This window comes from Pholcus phalangioides, unplaced genomic scaffold (assembly GCF_987345545.1).
Source record: "Pholcus phalangioides strain wild (caught in Gottingen) unplaced genomic scaffold, Ppha-v1.0 ptg000004l_1, whole genome shotgun sequence".
Lineage (NCBI taxonomy): Eukaryota > Metazoa > Arthropoda > Arachnida > Araneae > Pholcidae > Pholcus > Pholcus phalangioides.
Genome location: NW_028301597.1, coordinates 33,902,515 through 33,928,259, shown reverse-complemented (window position 1 = coordinate 33,928,259; position 25,745 = coordinate 33,902,515). Strand labels below are relative to the sequence as shown.

Here is a 25,745-nt window from a genome sequence, read left to right as displayed (position 1 = left end):
CACATCCACTTGTGGATTATTCCTCTTGAAAAGAGGATGTTGTTCTGTATTTTTTATACGTATCCTACCTCTGTGAAGAGAATATCGCACCTTTCTTGATTATACGTCACGTGTTTATACCTAACCAATCAGCGTTATGCAGATCGTTTGGTTGTTTTCGAACTATGGACTCTAGTTATCATTAATATTAAAATGCTGCGAGGAATAAGATAGAATAGGGAATGGAAACACAGACGCCTTTTCGCCGGCTTTAATCATTTATCTATGTAGATATGCATGGACAGGCGTGTCGATAAGCAGCACAGGAAGGGAGGAACGCCGCTCGACGGCCCGAAGTTTGTTATGATGGGCCGCCGCAAAATCCGTACGGTTGTGACCATCACGCTGGGATTGTTGGTGTGCTGCTTTCTCGTGATCTACGTGTGGCCCGCGGACTTCAGCGGCGCCGACGTCCGTGAGGCTGCCGCGAATCCGACGTCGTCCTGGTGGTCGGTGCTGTGGCGTAAGGCTAAGGCCCAGTGCAGGGGGGAGAAGAAGAAGACCGTCTCTTCCCGGGACGACGTCATCGACACCAACGAGATGTACGGGTCTCTGGAGTTCAAGGTGAAACCCGGGACTAAGTACTACTGGAACAAGACGTTCGAGGAGAGGTATCTCCGTTGGAAGGAGACTAGGCCCGAAGATTTGCCTTTGGAGGTGAGTCCGAATACTTACCACGATGTTTGTTTCACGAGCATGGCTTTTATTATCTGCATTTATATACAGTGAAACCTCGATATAACGATACTCTACGGACCGAGAAAAAAAAATATCGTTGTAGAGGGATTTATCGTAATATCTAGAGGCAGCAGTTTTAACATTAGAATGCATACATGTCCAACCACGCAAGAGTTGTAAAAAGGAATAAGAGTTGGAGGAAGGAGTCAACAAGAAACTATAAAGAAACTATATATATTATAGGTTAGAATGGGTGAATGGTGCAAAATTTGTATAGGCCACAAGACGATAAATCCACCTCCACGGGGGGGGGGGGGGAGGCCTAAAGCCCCAGTCCCACGATTCTTGGTACGCGACGCAGGGTAAGATAATTAAAGTAAAAGATAATAAAAAGTGTTTGTTGGGGACATAAACCGCAAAAACCACAGCCGGCGTGAAAGAAATTCCGAACAAGTACGGGATTTGCTTCACGCCGGCTGTGGTTTTTGCGGTTTATGTCCCCAACATAGACTTATTATTATCTTTTACTTTAATTATCTTACGCTGCGTCGCGTACCAAGAATCGTGGGACTGGGGCTTAAAATTATGGGGTTCTTGTTAATTTCCACGTGGAAAAATGCCCCCCCCCCACATTTGCTAAATCGGCGCCAGTGATTTGTCATTTTCCTGTGGTTCCCAACTTCGAGGCGCAAATGCGAGCCGATCTCCCCATTTTTTTTTTTTCAAACCGAGCACAACTCAGGTCTATCGCCATGGGCAATTTACTACCTAGTGAGTTATGCCGGAAGTGTAAGTATGTGTACCTAACAGTCTGAGTGCGTATCTAGTGTTGTGTATGATTTTTAGTGCTGCCATCTATATCTCAGAAGTGAAGTGTAATGACTGAATATTTGTACTGTTTGTAGGACTGTTGCTCTCTGTGGCGAGAGTTTTTTAACGGGGAGATCGGCTCGCATTTGCGCCTTGAGGTTGGTAAGCTGACCACCACTGTGATGTCGGTAGGGCTCGATCTCCCCGTTAAAAAGTCTCGCCACAGAGAGCAACAGGCCTACAACGATAAATTATTCAATCATTGCACTTCACTCATAGTTAGAAAAACTGGTGGCAGATGGCAGCACTACACATAACAAGCATTACACAGAAACAAACGTCACGTCAGGTTTCACACCATGTACACGCACATTCCAACATTTACCGATTCGTTAGAGGTTCCGCAGAGGAATATGGACGAGGTGCATGTGTGGTCTAGTAGTAGTAATAGTACTGATTTATCATGGCACCTGATCCTATTATCGTGGAGTGCCCCTATGCACCAGAGATGGTCTTCCGGGCAGTCTTTGGCGAGCCCCATGCGTTAAGACAGTCCTGGGGGTAGTTTATTAAAGATTACAGTATATCTTCCTTCTTCAATTCAGAAACCAATAAAATGAGTGAGGCAGCACTAAATGCTATGAAAAAACACTCCATTGGAAAGCACTGGAGGTGTGGTCTGTTTTGCTTGGAAAACAATTGTTGCTCATTGTTTGCGTAGTGGTGGTGCCATCACTTGCAAACATATGTAAGGATGAACAACATATAGGCAAAGATGCGTGAAAAAAACGTCTTCATGTCCAAGTTTAGGAATTTCTGGGAACCCTAATTCAACTCTTTCCTTCGCATATTGACTACTTAAATAATAATCATTACACATTGGAACCCCTGACAGCTTAAAAAATATACCTCAGCTGAACAATTTTTTTATTTTATTTCGGTGGTACCAAGAATCCTCTTTTATTTTCCAGATAGCGGGCACATTGTCTTTAATTTCATCTGCACACACCTGTTTCCTCTACGCACAGAATTTAGATATCTGCGCAAAATTAAAAAATATCATGTCACCTTATACACTATCTACCAATAAGTATTTGGACACCTGTGATAGAAAAGAAAAACTAACTTTATTCAAAGTCAATAGTTGGTAGAGCCTCCACGAGAGGCAATTACAGCGTGAACCCTCCGGGGCATACTTTCCACAAGTCCTTGTGTGACGGCTAGTGGTATTTTCTTCCACTCGGCTTGGAGAAGACATGTCAGTTCCTTCACCGATTTTGGACGGGTAGGGCACCCCTTAATTCGGCGATCCAACTCGTCCCAGAGGTTCTCGATAGGGTTCAGGTCTGGGCTCTGGGCAGGCCAGTCCATTCGATGAACCCCATTGGCACCATACCAAGCCTTGGTTAACCTCGCAGTATGACAGCTGGCATTGTTGTCCTGGAAGTAACAGGGGTCCACCCCGTAAAACTGCCACAACGTAGGAAGTACATTGTCATCCAAAATAGTGCGGTAGGCATCGGCGTTGAGCTTACCATGAATGGGGACCAAGGGTCCCAGTCCATACTAGGAGAAACACCCCCAGACCATAATTCCACCTCCGCCGAACTTGACTGTTGGCACAATGCATTCTGGCAGGAGACGTTCTCCAGGCAGACGCCAGACTCAGACCCTGCCATCCGAACGGTAGAGGGTAAACCTTGATTCGTCGCTCCAAAGAACCCGTTTCCACTGATCTACGGTCCAATTTCGATGTGCTTTGCACCACATTAACCGAGCAACGCAGTTGGACTTTGTGATCAAAGGCTTATGGGCAGCAGCACGACCATGAAAATCAATCAGATGTGCTTCCTCCCGGATGCCTGTTGAAACTCCTCGCGGATGAGGGCCATCGGTTGGGTGCGGTTCTTCCGAATTTCTCTGGACAGCACCCGTCGGTCTCTATCTCCCAGTTTCGTTGGTCTGCCGACTCGGGGCAAATTCCGACAATTACATAGCCCACTGTCGATTTTGGGTACTTCAGCTCGCTGAAGTACTGATATGTCCCTTAAGGATCGGTCATTTTTGTGATACCCGATAATTATACCTTTCTCGAAATCGGAGAGCTCCGAACTGCGCGGCATCTTGCATGTGACTAACGCCGATGTTGTTTCCTACACGATATATACCGGCGGAGGGCGTGACGTATCTCAGGACCGCAGATATCGTCATTTGCATAGGTGTCCAAATACTTATCGGTAGATAGTGTACAAGGTAGAGTATCTCATATATAGGCTGACCATATTTCCTCGAGAGAAATACGGGACATTGGGATTCTAAATACGGGACATCGCCAAACACGACGCCAAAATCAAACAAAGTTGCCAAAAATTGCTGAAATTACGGGAAAATCACAATGGCGGGAAATGATGCATTACTGCAAGTTGCAGTGGATCAAAATGTATTCCACGAAAAAAAAAAACGTTCACCAAGGCAAATGTGAGAGATTAATATTCTCATATATAGTTGTAATTATAAAATAATTTAAGAGTTGAAAAATAATGTCAATCTTTGACTTCAATAAAGAATAAAAATTCAAGTAGGCTTCGTGTAAAATGCGGGAAAAACCGGGACACTTTTCCAAAAAGTCGGGACGGCCAAAAAAACAGGAAATACCGGGACTGTCTCGGGAAATACGGGGCGTATGGTCACCCTACTCATATAGGGAGTTATTTTCTGCGCAGCAAAAAAACTCATGCACGCGGAAGCGTTCTCAGTCATTCTCAAACCCTAAACGTGTAATTTGTTAACTTATTAACCATGAAAAAAAAAGATTTCTTAGTTACTTTTGTTCGTAACTAACAAAACGGGTGGAAAAAAAGGTTTATCGGCCAAACAACGTGCCTTTTAGAAAACACTGCAGTACGGAATGTATTTATATTATATTCATTAAACTAGAACTCCTTCTGCCATCTATCAGATAAAACATGCAATTGTTATGATTGAAATTGGTGACCGGTTCTTGATTAATGTGCTGCATAAAAAAAACACCAATATAATATGATATTAATAGATATTTTCGAGCAATAATATAAATTTAATAATCGAGTTTCCTCGGTTCTTATGCTTTTTTTTTTTTCCATTATGAGGACAGGAAGCTGAAAAAGTCACACAACTGTTAAAAATTTTCAGCAAACTTGATAATTCAGTTTACATTATTGCTCAAAAAATATTTATTAATATCATATTATATTGGTTTTTTTTTCCATGTGTGGCACACCAATCAAAAACTGGTCACCACAGACACGTAGCCAGAAGAAATTTCGTTCGGGGGGTGGGGGAGAAACCAAAGTGGTAAAACAATAATAGATTTGTCCATCTTTTCCCCCTTTTTTCCGGTCATTTTCTCACATTTCGGGGGAAGGAGGACCAGACCCCCCTCCCCCAAGTCTCGCCCCACGCTACGGCCTTGGATCACCAATGCCAGTAATAACAGTTGTGTTTTTTTATTTGATAGTTTTTTACGCCATCGCTGATTATTTTTTTGCGTACCACTGAGTGGCCCAGTGCCGTCTTAACACATGGGCCCACCCGGGCACGGCGCGGGGGGCCTCAAGAGAAGAGGGATCTCACAGAAATGAGATCCGGTTGAAATTTTCTAGAATTTACTAGGTAGGGCCTCAGAAAAACTACTTGGCCCGGGGGCCCATGATGCTCTTAAGACGGCCCTGGAGTAGCCCCCCCCCCACCGTACCCAGGGCCACAAAATTCACCCTATAACCTCGCCTTCAACATTACGGGGGGGGGGGATAATGCATGCTTATATATACCACCGGCTGACTAAGCATTCAGTTATGGTCCTGCACGCACCCCGAGAGTTGTGCATGCGTACCGCGGGTTGGGAACCACTGATCGAGTGTATATTTAACTAGCTGGAACATTATTCTCGTGCGTGTTAATTTTCACGTTTTTTCCACGGTGTATCGCTCTCGACACGCTCTGGATATCGTGCGGGTGGAAGGATCACACGGCGGGGTTTAATAAAACCTCACCGATCAATCAATTTTTGACGCTAACTTCCTCTCGTAATCATCAGTCTTCTATTTACCGTGCAACCTACTACTGTTTTGTGAAACTGCGAAAAGAAGAAAAATAATTGACACCCACGGGTATTTAAATGCTACTAATCAATATATATACCGTAACCTATCGTACAGTTTGTATTGTGACGAAGAGGAGGAAGTTCTCCATGGAAATCTAGGAAACTCAATAGATCAAATAGTAGGTTGGAACCAGTTATGAATGGTTTGATCCAAAAGCATGTGGCTACTGTATTTATCCGTTCGTCATGACTTATTTGGGGAGGGGAGGGAAGCCTGTATATTGATTCGCTGGTACTTGTTTCGGCCCATCGATTAATCATGGTTTTCCAGTTTATCCTTGGGAATTAACAGCGACGTCGGAGGCCGGGGATGCTGTGGGTACTCATGCAATAGTGCGGTTTTGAGATCTAGTTTAAGGATGAGCAAACTGCGGCCCTTGGCAGGTTTCAAAGTATAGTACAGAATTTTTCAATTTCAATGTATTAAGAAAATTCATTTAAGGGTTGTTCCTTTTTTTTTATACAGGGTGGGGGGAAAAAGTCCGTAGAAACTTTAAAAATGAATAAGAACCGGAAAAATAACCGAAATAAAAAACGGTTTGCAGGGTTAGCATCACTAGGTCCCGGGAATTTTTTTCAAGAACAAGGGGGGGGGGAATCAAAAACTGCCGATAGGCGGCGCTGGTACGAGCGACTTCGGTGAAAAGCATGTTGATTGATGACAAAATTTATGAGCATTACTTGCTTTTTATAAGTTAATTACAAATGTGATGACAACTTTGAATGAAAACTATTAGCATAAACCTAAATGATGCCAGCCAAATCAATTGAATTCAACAGAAGTTTATGCATGTTTGGTACAACACGTATTCAAATTTTTAAAATTCCTCTCGACATGAATTTTAAATATATATATATCATATATATATCAACCAAAAAACATTCATTCTGTATTAAATTTAATTACGTGCTGCACATAAACTTATATAGAACGCGATAATCTCAATAATGCACTTTATGCATGTAAACAACTGCTATAAGCTAATTTCAGAACCTCGCTTACAACATACACTTCGGTTATAACTCTTCGAATCCCCACTGAGGTATATTATAAGCAAACTCGACTGTATATTCCAAATTGTGAGTGAATTGTAATGATTGAACATTATCAAAAATTAAATTTAGATAATGTCTTCTTAGTGGAAAAAAAAAATTCTCCATCGTTATTATAAATGAAAATCCTCTCGCGTTTATTCAAAGAGCGTTTCAATCTAATAATATCGAGCTTCAATTCGAAATATTCGTGTTAAATAGGTTAAAATAAAAAATAGCAATACTAAACTGCTGAAATAATTTCTTTGACGTACCGATCGACGGGAAAACGTTAGCGTGATACGTGCGTATGCCTTTTTATGTCATGTCGTAGCATTAGTATTAATATACTATGTATATTGTAGAATTATACTCCTGCGTGTTTCCTGTTGGTCCAATGAATGCTCAAACTAAAAAATAGTGTTTTTTGTATCAATGTCATCGGATATGGATGTTCGCTGATGGTGAGCGTGTCGCGTGCGAAACGGTAAAAAATGCGAGCGAGGAGAGTAATCCCACATTGTAATCCCCCCTGAAACCGAGGGATAGTATCGCGATTCTATTTTTTTCAGAGCTTGTTTAAAAATAAAATCGAAAGGGAAATCACAATCATGTAAGGTCTATTCATATCCGTCTGTAAAATCGAGATTGAAACGAGATTATACAGGAATTCTTTTGTGATTGCTCTATGGGTCTACACCTATTTTGAGCGACCTCTAAAATCTTCAAAAATTATGTTGAGTTATGGATCGAATTTGATTATGCGAGTAAGTCGGTGAGCGGAAGAGCAAATGGTTTCCATGGATGGTAGTTGAGCCTTAAGCCAAGGCCACACTCGCGTCAATTCTGGCCCAATACGTTCCAAGGTTGGTCATGTGCAAGTAGTGTGGTCGCTCCACCAGTTTGCAATGATCGCCAAATGTCGGAAGCCGGAAGGTATTGGAAGCAGGGGCGTAGCCAGAAATTTCGTTCGGGGGGGGACCACTTTCATTTCGGGAGGGGGGCCAAAGTGACAGAACAATGGATTTGGCCATCTTTTTCCCTTTTTTCGGTCATTTTCTCACATTTCGGGGGGGGGGGGGACCAGACCCCCAAGTCCCCCCCCCCCCTGGCTACGCCCTTGATTGGAAGGCTGCTCGAACAGAACGACCAGTACCTTCCAACCCAATCCCAAATCAATGGAGCCGCTTTCCTCCCTGATCTTCCAATCCGTCTGGCCACACGGTGGTTGGAAAAACGCCAACAGTCACATCAGGGAGAGTTTTATGGAAGCGAATATTCACCAAGGAGCCAGGCTGGGCCAATGTGTTGCCATCCTATGCCGCTGCTACTTCTTTGCATCAGGGGAAGATAAATATTGGAAGCAAATATTTGTGAATGTCTATTGGGCCAGGCTTGACAAGAGTGACCCTGTCTTAAGTGAAAGGTCATTCGGACGTAATGGAGGTAAATGATCACACCAATAGCAAGGGAGCTTCGAGTTCCCAATTTTCACCAATGCAAGGGAGCCGCAGATGATAAAAGTTATCGGTCTCCTAAATGCACTCATGACTAAATTTTCACTGGAAATGCTAAGTACCAACATATGGTATGTGTGACAGAAATTTCAGAGTGATTTGTTCATTATTTTTCTAGAAATTCGAGGAAAAAATATCTAAACTCCTAAGTGGACACAGACTTTTGGCTACGTAGTGTATGTGTACCTCAGATCTCGAAATCATTGAAACCGTTTGAAACAGTTCAAATGAGGTACATATATGTGTACCTCTGGAGCGAAGAGGTCAAAATTTTTGTTTATTATAAATTTAGTTTTTACATTCAATAAGATGAAAGGGTCCTGCTACTGGATGTCGGTGACGGGGGTCAATGAAGTATACACTTTATATCCCGGGAGGGACAGAGCCTGGGTCGTGTCTGGTCTGTCGGGGGTCAATGAAAAGAAAATGTGATATAAAGGGAGCCATTGGCTTCTGAGCCACACATGCACCTCGTTCGTTGTCCTCTGCGGAACTTCTAATGAATTGGTACATGTTGGAATGTGCGTCTAAGTGTAGCGAACCAGACGTGGAGTTTGTTTCTGTGTAATGCTTGTTGTTGTGTGTAGTGCTTCCATCTGCCATCAGTGTTTCAAACTATGAGTGATGTGTAATGATTGAATAATTGCATCGTTGTAGGCCTGTTGCTCTCTTTGGCGAGACTTTTTTAACAGGGTGATCGGCTCGCATTCGCGCCTCGAAGTTTGAACTACAGAAAACAAACTCCAGCTGACCACCACTATGGCGACGGTGGGTTTCGACCCCGAGTCCGTACCACTCGACCACTATAGCGGCGGAGCCATTGGCTAAAAAAAGGTTGAGAAACACTGATCTAAACACAATACTTTCATTTTTTCTAGTTTTTATAATCATGGATGGTTTTTTTTTTCTGGCAGGTGATTGTGGTGCCGAATTCGCACATCGACCCCGGCTGGTTGAGAACGTATGATGAATATTACAACGGTCAGGTGGCGCCCATCTTGGATAACATGTTGTCTTTCCTCAACAAAACTCCCGAATTCACGTTCATCTGGTCCGAGATTTCATATTTCTCCATGTGGTGGAAAGAGTGAGTTCCATTACCGTTCTAATATAATAATAATAACACTATGCATACGTAATGCTAAATTGTGGAAGCAGAATACAGTCAAACTCGGTTATAACGACATTGAAGATTCCTCGATGTCGGGGTGGTGGGGGGCACTCTAAAAATGGTGCTCATATTGAAATGTGATAGTTCTATATGCAGATTGTCGTAAACATTAAATCATGCACTGTTTGTGTTGCATTTTATGTGTTATGTCAAGTTTTTCGATTTACAGTGCCAACTGTGAGTGAAATTTAAAGTTTTTTTTTATACAGGGTGGACAAAAAGTCCGTAGAAACTTTAAAAATGAATAAAAACCGGAAAAATGACTAAAATAAAAAACGGTTTGCAGGGCTAGCATCGCTAGGACACGAGAAGCGACTCGAAGTGAAGTGGTAGGAGCGACTTCGGTGGAAATATGCAAATGAAAAGGTTATAAGATGCGATCCTAATCCACAAACAGTTCACCGTTGTAAACCGTGTATGTGGACCTGCTGCACTCTGCCGTTGCTGGATTTATGACCCGCCTGCAATGTGTTATCCCCTGTGGTGGTGGTCATGTGGAACACATACTGCTGTAATAAATGATTTGAAGGCATTCTGTTTGTTATTTGCGTATCTTTTCTTTGCCTTTTGTACGTTACCTCCACCTATCGGCTGTTTTTGAGTTTTTTTTCCCCCTGTCTTAAAAAAAATTCCTGTGACCTAGCGATGCTAACCCTGCAAATCGTTTTTCATTTCATTTATTTTTCCGGTTTTTATGAATTTTTAAGGTTTCTACGGACTTTTTGAATTTGAATTTTAAAATGCGTGTTTGTCACAAAAAGTTTCCCCCCATAGTCACAAAGCAACCCCACTCTACAGTATAATTTCTATGGTGGATCCCTATAGGCCTATGTTTTATTTATTCATCAAATTTACTTATTTATTTTATTTTACTCGAGCGTCCGCCTAGCCCCTGGAAAGTGCACACGGAGCACCTGTTGAGAACCACTGATTTACATTATTCTGAGTGGGACGCCACCGAGTTTGACTGTATATGCTTGTTATAGATAGTGCATAAAGAATAGAAAGATATTTTAGAAAAATTCAGCCTGTGCATGAACGTTATCTCTATTAGGGGTGCTAGATAAAGGTGTTATCTCATTCAGAATACCCTTATATACATTTCTTCTATGTTTAGTTTGGATCTTGAGAGGAAAGAGACGCTCAAGAAGATTCTTCGAAGGCGCCAACTGGAAATAGTCACCGGAGGATGGGTGATGGTGGACGAGGCTACGTCGCATTATTGGTCCATGATCGACCAGATGGTTGAAGGTCAACAATTCCTGTCTCACGTGGACACTTCGGCCTTGCCGAATTACGCCTGGTCGGTGGACGTTTTCGGGCATTCTTCGACAATGCCTTCTCTCTTATCGTCCGCCGGGATGAAAGGTATGGTCGTGCTACGAGTCCATTACGCTTGGAGAACTCTTCTTGCCGCTTCAAGTAAGCTGGACTTCTTATGGGACGACGGTTCCGATTCCGCCATCTCCTGCCACATGGCCCCTTCCGATCTGTATAGTATCAAGCACACGTGTGGGCCCAATCCCGACGCTTGCCTCCAGTTCGATTTCAGGAACATCCCGATGGAGTATTCCGAAAGTATGGCGTCCGTGATATCGGCGGAAAACGTCGAACCGAAGGCTACTCTGCTGCTCGGTCAGTACGAAAGGTATGCCTCCCTGTACCCGCATAATGTTCTGTTGGTACCTCTGGGTGACGACTTCCGGTACGATCGCCCTGTGGAATGGGATCAGCAGTACCAGAACTACAAGAAGTTGTTCAAGTTCATCAATGACAAACACGGTGACGTCCGCGTGCGTTTCGGAACCGTAGCTGATTATTTCGAAGAGGTCGCCAAACGTACAGCCAAGCACCCCGAGATGCCCAAGCAGCTTGTTCGCGGAGATTTCTTGCCCTACGCCGACGTGTACGCCGACGGATCCCCGTCGTATTGGACGGGTTTCTACAGTAGCAGACCCTTCGCCAAAGCATTGGCCAGGGAACTGGAACATTGGCTTCGCACCGCCGAAATCCTCTATTCATATTCTCTGCAGTGCAGCAAGGGAAAAGACAAGAAGCTCGCCATTTCGGACTACTCGCAGCTTATGAGCGCCAGGCATTCCCTGGCTCTGTTTCATCACCACGACGCAATCACGGGCACTTCCAAGTATTTCGTGATGGACGATTACATCAGACGCCTCCACGCGGCTGTCGTCGAAGCCATGACTGTCCTGACTCACGGCGCCCAGCACATTCTGATGAATCCTACCGGGAAGGATGTCCCGAGGACCTCCAGAATCTTCTTGGATTCCGTCAGGCACCATCCGGAAATGATGACGGGAAAGATTGCCATCAAGGCGACACCAAAGGGACGTGAAATAGTCGTTTTCAATAGTTTAACCTTCCGCCGGCGGGAGATAGTCAGGGTTAAAGTCACGGCTCTTCACGTTCAAGTCCTCGACGATAGCGGCAAGAAGGTCGAGTTCCAGGTCAATCCCGTGTGGAACGCGACGGCAAATATGATGTCGACAGAGTACGAGCTCTTGTTCGTATGCGATGTCGGAGCGCTCAGCTTCAGGACCTACACGGTGGTGCTTGTGTCGAAGGACGAATGGGATCCGTCCACCAAAGCCGACGTCACTATTTATATTGCCGACAAGGAAGTCGTCGAGTTCCAGAGCGAAACGGACTCTCTGACAGTGAAGTTCAATTCCAAAGGTTTGCCGAAGGAGATATACTCCAAGAACGAACGCGTGAATCACCGCATAGGCGTGGATTTCTTCGCTTACAACTCCAAGCCGTACGTGAGTGGGGCGTATCTATTCAATCCTTACCCCACTGGTCCCGTGGCGCTCAGCGAAATCTCGCATATCCATCCCATCACGAGGATAGTGGTGGGCCGCCTCGTGTCCGAAGCTACTTTCAGCCAGTCGGCCCTCTTGACGGTCACTACCCGCGTGCACCATTTCGAGGGTGCCCCAGAATTCGTGGAACTGGACACCGCTTTCGACATTTCGAAAATGGTCCCGGGGATCGAACTCGTCATGAGGGTAAGCAGCGAAATCAAAAACAAGGGCGTTTTCCACACGGACTCGAACGGGTTGAACGTGTCCCCAAGGAAACGGGTGGATGACCTTCCCGTGCAAGGTAATTACTATCCCATGACCACTGCAATCTTCATCGAGGACGAAGAGTCCAGGATGAACCTCCTATCTGGACAGACCCACGGATCAACGTCGCCCTCGGACGGTGTCGTCGAAGTCATGCTGGACAGGAGGATCATGCACGACGATCTGCGCGGTTTGTCCGAGGGTGTTCTGGACAACAAGCCGACCTCGGCCAAGTTCCGGTTGGTCCTGGAGCCGTCTGTCGGGTCCGCTGATAGTGCGCTCACTCAACCTGCTGTCGTTGCATCGAGGACGATGCTGTACCCGCTGGTGAATTTAATCGTGGATAGTCCGGAGACGGCTCTTTTGTCGAATCGGTTCTCCCTGGCGCCCAAGTCCTGGCCCGTCGACGCCCACCTGGTGACGCTCAAGACGTTGCCATCACCGAGGGATTTTCATCATCCAGGAAATCGTAGCCTTTTGATAGTTTTGAATGATGACATTGCGTGCGAAGATCTACGGAACGGCTTCGGAGACCTGGATCGTAAAGTGATTAACAGTAACTATCTGGTGAACGTCAGCTCGGTCGAAAGGACTTCTCTCACGGGTGTCCGGCATCCTGACTCAAACCGACACGAGAAGCTTACAGCGTATAGCGTCGCTCTCAGCGCCGGATGAGCTCTGGCAGCATTATCTTTCACATTTTTTTCCGTGTGTATTATACGGGATGAACGTGGCCTGTTCTGCCACACAAGGGCCCAAATGGAACGCGAAACACCCTTCCGACCCTGTCCTACTTCGAACCGTTTGAGAATTATAGGGTTATTCGATTACGGAGAAAAAAATGTGGCAAAAAACCAGAATTGTGAAGTTTCTGCAAAACCTATACGCAAACTTAGCTCATATTTGGAAAAGCAGAAAAAAATCATATAAGGTGACATCATTTTTATCAGAATATCTGGATTTAATGGCAAGCTATAACACAGCTGAAAGATTAGAGAAGTTCAAAGCCGAATAGTAGCCAAAATTTTTAATCGCCAATTCTACAAACATTCTTCTAGCTACAACAAATTTACCAAAAACGTGTACTTAAAACCAGCTTTCAAAAGAGCCTACAATAAACCATATCGGGCAGTGCCGTCTTAAGGCATGGGCCTCAAGCGAAGAGGGGCCTCACAGAAATGAGATCTGGTTGAAATTTTCGAGAATTTGTTTGGTAGGACCTCAGAAAAATCAATTGGCCCGTGGGTCTATGATACTCTTAAGACGGCCTTGATATCGGGGTGTCGTATATAGTTCAGGAGAAATTTAGACTTTTGTTTGCAATAAATCACGGATATTCGACGGAAATTCGGAATTGACAGTCACGGATTTTTGCGACAATTGGATTTTGCAGAAAAAATCCTGTTAGGATTTATCCCCCCCCCCCTTCCCCATCAGGATATCTGGATTAAATTTCGAGCTGCAAGCGACGAGGGATTGGCGAAGTAAAAAATCTAATTGTCACCAAAATGTACTAAAATACAAAAAGATTAGAAGGGGATTCTAACAAACCTCCTAGCATCTACTAGGAGGCAGGGCCGTCTTAAGAGCATCATGAGCCCCCGGGCCAAGTGGTTTTTCTGAGGACCTACCTGGTAAATTTTAGAAAATTTCAACTGGATCTCATTTTTGTGAGGCCCCTCTTCTCTTCAGGCCTCCGGGCTGTGCCCAGGTGAGCCCATGCGTTAAGACGGCACTGCTAGGAGGTGCTGATCCTAACCTCCTTGGCGAAAATGCCTACTTCGACAAATACTGATTTCCAAACAAATGCATGTATTGCAAACGGAAAGGTGAATTTATCCGGATATAATACACCGATACGGTTTGTCGTAGGCTCTTTTGAAAACTGGTGGAATGAACAAGTTTTTGGTAAATTTGACAGATTGTAGCTAGAATGTGTCTGCGGAATTGTCGATGAAAAATTTTGGCGACAATTCGATTTTGAACTTCGCTAATCTTTCAGCGCTTGTATCTTGCCATTAAATCCAGATATTCAGATGAAAATGGTAAATGGTGTCACCTTATAGGATTTTTTTCTGCTGTTTTGTTGCTTGGCTTGTGTGTATGTCATGTAGAAATTTCACAAATTCGTGTTTTTTTTCAGGCTTGACGAATGTCCCCCCCCCCCCCACCCATAATCGATTATCGACCATAACTCGAAAATGGTTTCGAGATAGGGCAGGGTTGGTAGGGTGTTGCATGTTCCACTTGAGCTCGTCTATCAACCCCCCCTTTCGTTTAGCAGAACATGGCGCGTTCACCCTGTATAGTGTATATTGTAGAATATCACTTATGTGATGCCATTTTTGAATCATGATGCATATTTTTGTACGAAACTGTAAATATATGTTCGCAAAAAAAAAATTTATATTTTAGTGAGTTTCTCTCAACTTTATTTTAAAGCCTAGAACCCCGTTCACTATATTCACAGCAATATTTTTCTCCAAACTTACGTGGGATAAAAAAAAAATGGTGGTGTGTTTAAAATTGTTTTTTTTGGACAAATTTCTTATTTTATTTCTCGACATTGTCTCAACACTTTCTCCAATGATTTTCAAACTTCTTCATCCCGGTCAGAAAATTACGTTTTCTCTAACCCCTCAAAGTAAGCTGAACCCCTCATTTATAGCTGCGATGGCCTCTTCTTCGCTGGAAAAATAGTTTTCTACCAAGTCAAACTTAGGGAGGGTTGGTGCACGATCTTAGCTTCCCATGCTTTCATATGGAGAAAATTTCCTTCCTTTAAGAAACATTTGAAATTTTTCTATTCACTTTTAGGCACTCAATTCCCCCCCCCCCCCCACTCAAATACTATGGATGTATTTATACAATTTAACGAAAACATTGTTTGTTTTCTTTTCTCGAATTTTAATTTCAACAACATGCATCTTTTTTTCAAAAATCACTGAAATTTATCCCTGCTTTGTGCCATAAAATTAATAAGAAATCTTCTTGTGTGTTAAAGTACTTAAAACCTTAGTGTTGGGAGCATGGTGCTCCACAACGGGTGTGCTGACCGGGGCATGCATAAGATCCTGGCCTGGGGGCCCTGCTCTAGAATGTGGGGGACATGTCACAAGTAATTTCTTTCTTTTTCATAATTTCATCCCAAATGCGAAGACTTCGTGACCACCTTATTTCGCATAGAAAGCACATTCAGAATTTTTGTTGTCATAATGTTACCTTGCAGTCCTATTACTAGAAAGATACCCCATGTAATATACCTTAATTTTTCCCCACCCAATTACCTACTTTTTCTGCTTTTTTTTTTGCTTTTTCACGCTATAAATTCATCGGGGGGCACGCAAAAGATCCCAGCCTAGGGGCCCTGCTCCAGGATGTGGGAATCCGGGTTGGGAGAGACCAAAGCTGTTTTGTTAGAGACACAAAGTTTCAAGACAATTGAACAAGTGGTGTTTGGAGAAATGGTTCTTATCTGACAAAAACAACTCAGTTTTGAGAAAAGAGCATTTTAATAGAAAACATTAGCTAACATATTAGCTTAACATATATATACGAGTATATAACGCCTGCCAGCAGTTTATATCAAAATATGCAGAAAATGCTTCAAGTGCAGGTGGAACAAAAACTCGAACCCAGTTAGACACAGAACTTTTTTATAGTATTTGAAAATTGAAAAATTCGGAAATGTGTTTTTAGAAAATTCAAGTGCACCAACCTCCATGGAGAACAGGGACAAAGTCACATAATGCCAAATCTATAGAATTCAGGGGATTATAGATTAGTTCAAAGTCTAATTCACTCAATTTCGCCATTGCAATGGTGAATCAGTGAGATGGAGCATTGTCTTAATGAAACAGGGCTTTATTTATGCGCCACTCTTGGCTGTTTCACTTCCAGCTGCTCTTTCGAATTCCCCAAAACTATGACATAATGTTCTCTTATTATTGTCGGTACCTTCTCGAAGTAGACTGTGTAGACAATGTCTACACATCCTTTTCCAGCAGACAAAACAGCCTTTGCTTTGTTTGGTGCTATTTCATCACGCTTCATCCACTGCTTTGGAGATTGTTTTGACTGGTGTATGGTGGCGAATCCACGTGTTTCACCCCGAACAAAAATACGACTTTAGTGGTACGAGCCAATATCGAGCCAATTTTGCTTTTGAAATGCCTTTTGCGTTCGATTTTTGATCAATCGTCATCCCGGCATCCATCTTGAACAAAGCTTTTCCATTCTTAATTTGCGGCAACGGCCGACATTGAGTCGGACGACAAAGGGAGTCTGACGTCTTCCTTCATACACGCTACTCAGCTCCCGACTGCACTTCATGCAGACAAGTATGTTGATGTTCGTTAAATAATCTTCAGAAAAATATTGGAAACTTTAAAATTTTGAGAAAATTTATTTAAATCGAGCTTATATATATACTACTGGAGACAGGGTCGGTGCCAGTCATGAAGTGACGAGGCTGCCGCCTATGGCCGCATGATTGCAGGGGCCGCATTTTGTACGACGATGACAGATTTATTATTATTTATACTTTCACCTCGCAAATTTTTTTACACATCGAACTAATTTTGAAAGAAAAGAACGAGTGGGTAAATAAGCGCAAATAATACAATACTTTTCTTCTTGAAATATTTATCCAAAAAAGTGTGTGCCTACTGCCATCTCAACATCATCATAACCCCAGGGCAAAATGAAAGAGGGCTTACCGCCACCTATTATTAATTTACAGATTTATTGTCATAAATCATTGTGCCAGACTTATCTGGTGGAAGTTCTTATTCAGCTGAGGTCCCTACATGCCCCATTATGAAATATAATTCCAGAATTAATTTAAAAAATTATTTTAGAATTAATGAGAGAAATAATTCAAGAATTCATGGAGAAATAATTGCAGAATTAATGAAAGATATAATTTTAGAATTAATGGAAGAAATAATTCAGAATTAATGAGAAATAATTCTAGAATTAATAGAAGAAATAATTTTAGATAATTAATAATTCCAGAATTAATGGAAGAAATAATTTTAGATAATTAATAATTCCAGAATTAATGGAAGAAATAATTTTAGAAATTATTCCAGAATTAATCATTTTAGAACTAATAAGAGAAATAATTCCAGAATTAATGGAAGAAATAATTCAGAATTAATGAGAGAAATAAGTCTAGAATTAATAGAAGAAATAATTTTAGAAATAATTCCAGAATTAATGGAAGAAATAATTTTAGAAATTATTCCAGAATTAATAATTTTAGAAATTATTCCAGAATTAATAATTTTAGAACTAATAAGAGAAATAATTTTAGAACTAATAAGAGAAATAATTTTAGAACTAATAAGAGAAATAATTTTAGAACTAATAAGAGAAATAATTTTAGAACTAATAAGAGAAATAATTCCAGAATTAATAAGAGAAATAATTCCAGAATTAATGAAAGATAATTTTAGAATTAATGGAAGAAATAATTGCGGAATTAATGGAAGAAATAATTTCAGAATTAAGAGAAATAATTCCTGAACTAATGGAAGAAATAATTCAAGAATTAATAAGAGAAATAATTGCAGAATTAATGGAAGAAATAATTGCAGAATTAATGGAAGAAATAATTGCAGAATTAATGAAAGATATGATTTTAGAATTAATGAGAGAAATAATTCCAGAGAATTAATGAGATATAATTTAATCTATTTTTTTCTTTATCTTTAATTCTCGATCGTTCTTTAATCTTTGTTGGCAATTAATTGCAATCTTTAGAGATTAGATTGCAATTAATCGCCTGGCACGAAGTGTATATTGAACACGTCACGTGATATCCTCGCATTCACGTGTTAACTTCTGCCGCTGCTTCCTCCCCTCCCCACAGTCATAACAATTCGCACACACACATCAGTCACGGTCCGTCTCCGTCACGAAAGAAAAATCCCTCCTCCTCCTCAGTTCAGAGAAAAAGAAGCGAAATTCTTCCCTCTGGTCATGCGCAGTTCAAAATCCGTTCCGTCAGTCGAGCTTCAGCCGCCGTTCAGTCATTACTAATAAATCTCTCCCCCCCCCCCCTTGCTTATTTGTTCCGTTATTATTTATTGTTAACTGGACAGAGCCACGGAATGAATGATGAGCGACTGATAGAGTGCGTTCGCAAACATGTGGTTCTGTACGATCTGTCGCACACCAAATACATGGACACGAATTTCAAGAACGACATTTGGGAGAGGATTGGACGGCAAATGGACGCGGACAGTGAGTAACTACTTCTCTTTTAACAAAATTTGAGTTTTATTCTCTTCTTTCTTGTCTTGAGAAGATGTTGCAACAATCGAAGTGGCCTTTTCTTCAAATACTTCTTTCTCTCCGGGGGCGAACGTCTCTTCTTACGTCATTTCTATTTTTTGTCACCACAGCTTTAAAAAAACCTCCTCCACTCAAGCAAAATTTTCCCTACGAGTAGATTTTTCGCATTCAAATGTATTGATGCTGCCATCTATTGTGAAAAACAAGTATTCAAATATGGAGTATATCAGTTAATTCGTAAAGCAAGGGTCGTTCCGCTCAACCTTCGGCGTAAAATTCCTCGCGTTTCGCTCAATCTTTCGGAGAGTGCGGGCCACTTAAGTGATCTGGAAATGTGCCGTGGGCCACTTGACTGACGTGAAACTGCACTGAGAGCTGGGGTGACCATACGGCCCGTATTTCCCGGGACAGTCCCGGTATTTTTTGTTTTTTTGTCCGTCCCGACTTTTTTGCGAAAGTGTCCCGGTTTTTCCCGTTTTTCACACTTTGAATTTTTTTTCTTTATTGAAGTCAAACAGGGGCGTAGCCAGAAATTTCGTTTGGGGGGGGGGACCAAAGTGACAGAACAATGGATTTGGCCATCTTTTTCCCTTTTTTCGGTCATTTTCTCACATTTCGGGATGGGGGGGGAACCAGACCCCCAAATCCCCCCCCCATCCCGTGGAGGAATTACCACATGCTCCTGAAGCTGAAGCAGTACCAGATGAAGATCAAGATAAAGAAGTAGAAGACACACACACAGGTTCACCATGAGTAACATAGCGGAAAGGCTTCGCACGTTCAAATCAGCAATGGATTGTTTTCATGGCATAGATCCCCCATATGGTACGCTCTTCACATTTAGAAAAATTGGTAGAGGAAGCCTTGTCATCATATTACAACATACTTGATGATATGAAGAAGACACGACAAACAGAAATCACAATGTTCTTTCAGAAAACATCGCAAACAATCGCTGCACCCTCTTTAACATTTCGTTCTATCCTCTGCTCTTTCCCATGATTTTCAATAAACAAACGAGATATACAAAAAGAAAACTATGGGTTTGGTTATTCGCGGATTTCCCGTATTCGCGGTCACCCCCCGGAACGTAACCCCGCGAATACGGGGAGCCGACTGTATATAAATTATATTATATTGATAATTACAAAAAAAGATTGGATAAAAATATTAATTTCCCACATTTGTCTTGGTGGACGGTTTTTTTTTCCCCGTGGAATTCATTTGATTTCATTTTGATCCATTGTGATTTGCAGTAATGCTTCATTTCCCGCCATTGTGATTTTTCCGTAATTTCACCAATATTTGGCAACATTGTTTAGTTTTGGCGTCGTTTTTGGCAATTATTGGGATGTCCCGTATTTGGAATCCAAATTTCCCGCATTTCTCTCGAGAAATTATGGTCAGCTTACTGAGAACAGCTTAAATGTTCTGGAACTGTGACACGTCACTAAGTTGACCATGAGAAGAATACGGGAATTGAGCTTCGAAATATGGAAAATACGGGACATTGCTAATTATCCCCAAAAGTAAGCGGAGTCGCCAACTCATGCTGAAATCAGAAAAATCGCTAAATGCGGAAAACAAGCGCCACTTCCGTGAATTACAAAAAAACAACAACAAATGTTTGAGATGAATATATATTCTTCTTTGTAGTCATAATTATCGTAATGCAATTTCTGAGTTGGAAAGATAATTTTAATCGTTAATTTATAGAATAAATAGTCGAGTTGGCTTCGTTGAAAATACGTGAAAAACCGGGACATTTTTGCAAAAAAGTCGGGACAGCCAAAACAACCGGGACTGTCCTAAGAAAATACGGGACGCATGGTCACCCTACACGACACTTAAGTCAGGGCCGGAACTCAGGGGAGGGGGACAAACAAAAAACACCGTTATAAAATTATCGAATTTTAAAGTTGTGGGGTGGCAAAATAATGTTTTCCCAAAAATCATAGTTACGGCCCTGTTTAAGTGATCTGTAAGTATGTTATGGGCCACTTGAGCGATGTGGAACTGTACCACGGGCCACTTGATCTATAAATGTGTCGGGGCCGCTAAGTGGTCTGTAAATATGCTGCTGTTGGCCACTTTGGTAATATAGAATTGACCGAGAGCCGCTTAAATGTTCTGGAATTGTGACACAATTGTTTCCCGTGGTGCCAGGGACCACGAGAAAAAATTGCATTCAGCTCAGCAGGATTTCGAGATGCTTCGGAAATTCGGATGCTCTTTATTTGACGAATCGGCGATAAATATGGCAACCTTGTCCTAACTAATCACACGCTAGAAAAAGGAAAAAATAGAAGTGACCAGGAAGAAATAAATAAATAAAACACTATAATAAGATAAGTTGATAAGAATGTAGATTTCACTCTCACTCTACCCGATCTCTATCCCTCTTATAAGAAAGATACATTGTATGTGGGGGGAAAAACTACTATCAGGGTATACAAAAAACTTAAGAGGGAAAAAAAATTATAGGGTTGCAACAAAGCTTCATGATGATCAGGAGAGAGGAAAGGAAAACTGAGAATTTGTCTGTATTTTTGAATTTTTTCCACTAACGTTTAGAAGCAATATTACGTCCTTGATCGTAAAGTGGTTAAGCAGGCTGAGATGTTAAGTATTTTTTATATTTCATAGATGGCGAGAGGGATTCCGATGTAATAATATTATTCATTATTTACGTTCTCAATATGAGAGAGAAAGCGTTAAAGTAGAAATTCCTTAACTTGGTCATGAGGACGAATGCGCATGCATATTCGGCTATGTTCCTCATATATGTTCACAATAGATGGCACCACTCGTCAACAATGAACAACAGTTGGTTTCCAAATAAAAAAACAACCGCTCTAAATATGTATACGTTTTTATAACGGTGCTTTTCAACGAAGGGTATTGATTAATCACCAGGCATTGTGAGTAGTTTTACCCATTTCGTTTGTTTCTGAACTGAAGAAGAAAGAGATTGCCTGATTGTTTAATAAATTATCCAAAGACAGTCTTAACGCATGGACTCGCCAGGTAGCCTGCTGCCCGAAGGACCTTCACGGGTGAATAGGAGCACTTTACGATAATGGGATCAGGTGCTATGATAACTAGCAGGTGCCGCTTGGGCAAATGCGTCATTCTTCTGAGCAGAAACTCGAGTAATTGAGAAGTACCACATACTTTTTGGGGCCCCATCCGTTTAGGGATTTGCCCAGGACCCCCACCCTTCCTCGAAGTGGATTTTTGGTCTGGTCGCCTGTGAGCTATATAAATTTTTCTGCTGTCATTATCGCACACCCCCCCCCCCCGCCCCAACATATTCAGAAATTATTTGCACACATATATACACCAAAAAACAACACGTTAGTTTTTTTCCTTTCGTGGCTTAGGAATTGTAAGTCGCACGCCTTTGTTTCTATATATGTATAAGGTACGTACAGATTTTCTACGGCGTAGTTTCTGTCAACACATTCCACAGACAAAAAACATCATGCCACTCTTACATGGGCCTGTGAGAACCAATAAAAACGTTGTTGGTTGTCAGATGATCGTACTCAACCAATGAGAGGAGTTTTCAACCAACTGAGAGTTAGCATTAACCATGCTTTTTGGCAAAGAGGGAATAGCACCGCTTGGGGAAAAAGTCGCGTAAAAAAATGCTGTAACCTTTCTCTCTCACGACCCGGGAGGATGGCCCCTAATGATGATCAGTGGCCAACTTATTATCGTCCATTAAATTGAACCTTCGTAGGAGGAGATAACAGGTGAGTGAACAATCTTTTGTTTTTGTTATCCTATCCATAGTGAGAGTAACAAATGGTTAATTTACCATATTGAGTTACTTGTGTAATGGAAATCTTAAGAAGTAAACCTGAAATAAAATATGTGTACATAAAAATGTGGCATGTCTAAGAATATTATTTGATTCTGTTTTATTACAACGTCTTATAAGTTCATATATTCATAATCTCAAATCCGGCCACATAACACCGCCCTTCACCCATTCTAGTCTGGCTCAAAATCACCTGCATGAGGAGTGATCGTTTAAGAAAGAATCAATCATTTTCTTTCTTTTTTTTACATTTTCCAGGTTCAATATGTAAGTCCAGGTGGAACAACATAAGAGATACGTACAGGAAATCCCTAAGGAAGGCTACGACGAAGAAAGGACAAGCAGCGAAAATAATAAAGCATTACAAATACGAAGAGCAGTTGAGCTTCCTAAACAAGTATTTGAATTTGAAGCCGCTTTGCGAGAAACCACCGTTTTCCGGTAATAAAAAAACCGTCAATCATTCCTCCCTGCAAGTAACTGCTCCGGCAAAACTGGCGGACTACCGAGTGGAAAAAAAGACGGACGAGGACGCGGGTCCTCTGCAGCAACATCCAGTGGACGCTTTCCTGAGTGCTATGGCGCCTACTTTGAAGAGCCTCTCCCCGTACGACTGGCATTTGGCTAAATCGGACTTATTCGCTGTGGTTCAGAAGTACGAACTGCAAACTATTATGGGTCAGAATTCGTACGAACCGCTTGATGACGAGCCATCACAACATTCGTCGACACGCTCGTCTTCTCTTTCTTCTCCACTACCGTCACCTGGTGACGAAATTCACGAACAAATTTGTTCGTAATTTTCAGATCGAACAACATCAACAGGCCATGCTTTTTTTTCGCGGAATTGATTTTGAAATTCTTTCAATAAATGGCTGTTTTGCAATTCTTTTTTTCTGAACTGAAATGTGCAGGGCCACATGAACAAACAGGGTATTTGTCCCAGTGCCCCAAAATGTAAACAATATTCAATAACTCACCCAGGGGTGCACAACACGCGAAAGGTGAACCGATACAAAAGTATTAATGTGCTCACAACACGATAAATGCCTAGCATGACCATATTTCCTTCATGAAAATACGGGAAATTGTTAATTAGAGTAAAAACAAAATTGCCAAATAAAATTGCCAATCAGTCAAAAAAAGTCAAATGCAAATAGTGTTGCCAAGTGGACCGAAAAAAATTGTGCACGACAAATAAAGTTGTCAATTACAGCCAAAAAAAATTGTGAAAGGTAGATAAAGCTGGGTACATAGTGTCTGAGGCACTATGCCCAACGTTGTATTTCGTTCCTTTTTTCATGTTGTGCTTTATGCAGTTTATGCAGGATGTTCTGGAACTCCGACAGCTCGCCGTCTTGTGCCTCTCAGCGCATTTGGGCACCGGGTTCGAGCATCCCCTTGCGTGGTGGTTCATCGACTGGCATCTGAAGCACCTCGGTAACGGGATGAATTTTTTAATTCTGATGTTTTCCCCTGTTATCCGAATCGTGCCTTTCCGGAAAGCCTCCATAAGGGTCTTGTCGAAGTTTTGTTTTCACGATGATATGTATCTTTTGTCCTCGGTTCTTGACCTCAGCTGGAATTTGTATTCAACGTCTTCGTGGCCTTGGTTCAGTGCTCTCGCCAGTCCCTCCGTTAGTTTTTATAGGTCGGTGTTGCTTTCCCTGTTATGAACCATGATCAGTTCACTCCTTGACTTTGGTTGAACCTTGCTGTCATGTGGTCGTTCAGTTCTTCAATCGCTGCCACCTTCCTCGAGAGCTCTTTCGCCTCTTCCTCGTTGCTCAGATCAACGGCAAATCCTCTCTGTATTGTTCTTACTCTTATTATCCTTCCCTTCAGTTCCGGTTCCCCGCTGTTTGATCGCACTAGTTGTGGCAATATCCAACGGTCCTTCTCGTGTCGTGGAAAAAGCAGTGTTGTGTAGACCCTCGCTCCTAACTCAGTCGCCCTCGCGTATGTGATTGTACTCCAGAACCGACTGTATACTGTATTAAACACATAAAAAATACTGTATTCACATAATTTTTTTTATCATACGGAATCAATTTTAAAATTTCTCAGTATTTTTTCATATTAATAAGGTCTTTGAAATTCAAAGTTCAGCTAACCAATTCGCACAATGTCGCTCTTTCTCGTGAAACAAAAGACTCGTTAACTTCACGAATCTGCCCGAATACAATTGATTATTTTGGCTAATAGGCAAAACAATGCCAGTACCTATGGGAGAGATACCCTCGCCCATGGCAAAGGATGATTATAAGCTTCTTACATATCCCTTAACCAAAGTATTCGGTTTCCACGAGGTTTCCCGCTTGATGCGATTTTTTTATTTATTTTAATCGGTTAATAGAATAAGAATTCGAACTTTTTTTTTCGCTGTCTAGAGACATCGCGTTGTTCAGAAAAATCGCTTTTACACGTATTCTCGTGAGCAAACCATTTGTCAATGCATAAAAATCACTGCATGAAATGTGGATGCGTCCCACTGAGAGCCGCTTTGTTCTGTTTCGAAGAAATCGTTCTGTCCTCAAGCCAGCCACACGACCAACGAGACCCACGTAAACCGTCACAGATGACGAATTTCTTGAGCAAAACTTTTGCGGACGTACTATCCAGTGGTTATTAAGAATATACCCGCCCTTTTCAGCGTCAAGACGCTTTTGCAACATGGTGCCTTCTTTCTTCCACTGCGCGGTTAAGGTTTCCGGCGAAGTGAAAGTTGAGACTGGTCAATCCCTGTGCCTCGAACATCAAAGACAGCAACACTTTCAAGAGATCCCTTTTTAAAACATTTCTCCCCTCTGTTGGAAATTGTAACAGTGATTTTGCAACTTGACTTCAATCACCTACAACAGAATCCCCGAAAGTTGTATCCACTGTTAAATCATTGTTGGCTCTCAATTGATCTCTCATGTATAAAACTTACTTTGTTATACTCAGCAGGTTGAAACCATTTGTTGCCAACAATACCAAAGCCAAGAGACATGAGTATATAGGTTCCATGGACCCCTATCTGCTTACGTTTCTCAGCAACACCATTTGAACTTACCGAGAAGGGTAAAATAAGTTATTTTTGAACTATGACTACTTCTACCACACCACACACACGCATGTACCATGTCCATATTCCTCTCGC

The 25,745-nt window shown here is 41.9% G+C and overlaps 2 protein-coding genes across 2 annotated transcripts; both read left to right on the top strand.

Annotated features, from left to right (window-relative positions):
• Positions 1-204: 204 nt before the first annotated feature.
• LOC149087123 (alpha-mannosidase 2-like) lies at positions 205-13,627 on the top strand. The gene is made up of 3 exons (XM_089231370.1): positions 205-696; positions 9,132-9,304; positions 10,506-13,627. The coding sequence occupies exons 1-3, from the start codon at positions 277-279 to the stop codon at positions 13,150-13,152; spliced, it is 3,240 nt and encodes a 1,079-aa protein (XP_089087496.1). The 5' UTR covers positions 205-276; the 3' UTR covers positions 13,153-13,627.
• Positions 13,628-18,483: 4,856 nt separating this feature from the next.
• LOC149087122 (uncharacterized) lies at positions 18,484-23,833 on the top strand. Its single transcript, XM_089231840.1, has 2 exons — positions 18,484-18,726; positions 22,862-23,833. The coding sequence occupies exons 1-2, from the start codon at positions 18,594-18,596 to the stop codon at positions 23,401-23,403; spliced, it is 675 nt and encodes a 224-aa protein (XP_089087966.1). The 5' UTR covers positions 18,484-18,593; the 3' UTR covers positions 23,404-23,833.
• The last annotated feature ends 1,912 nt before the right edge of the window (positions 23,834-25,745 follow it).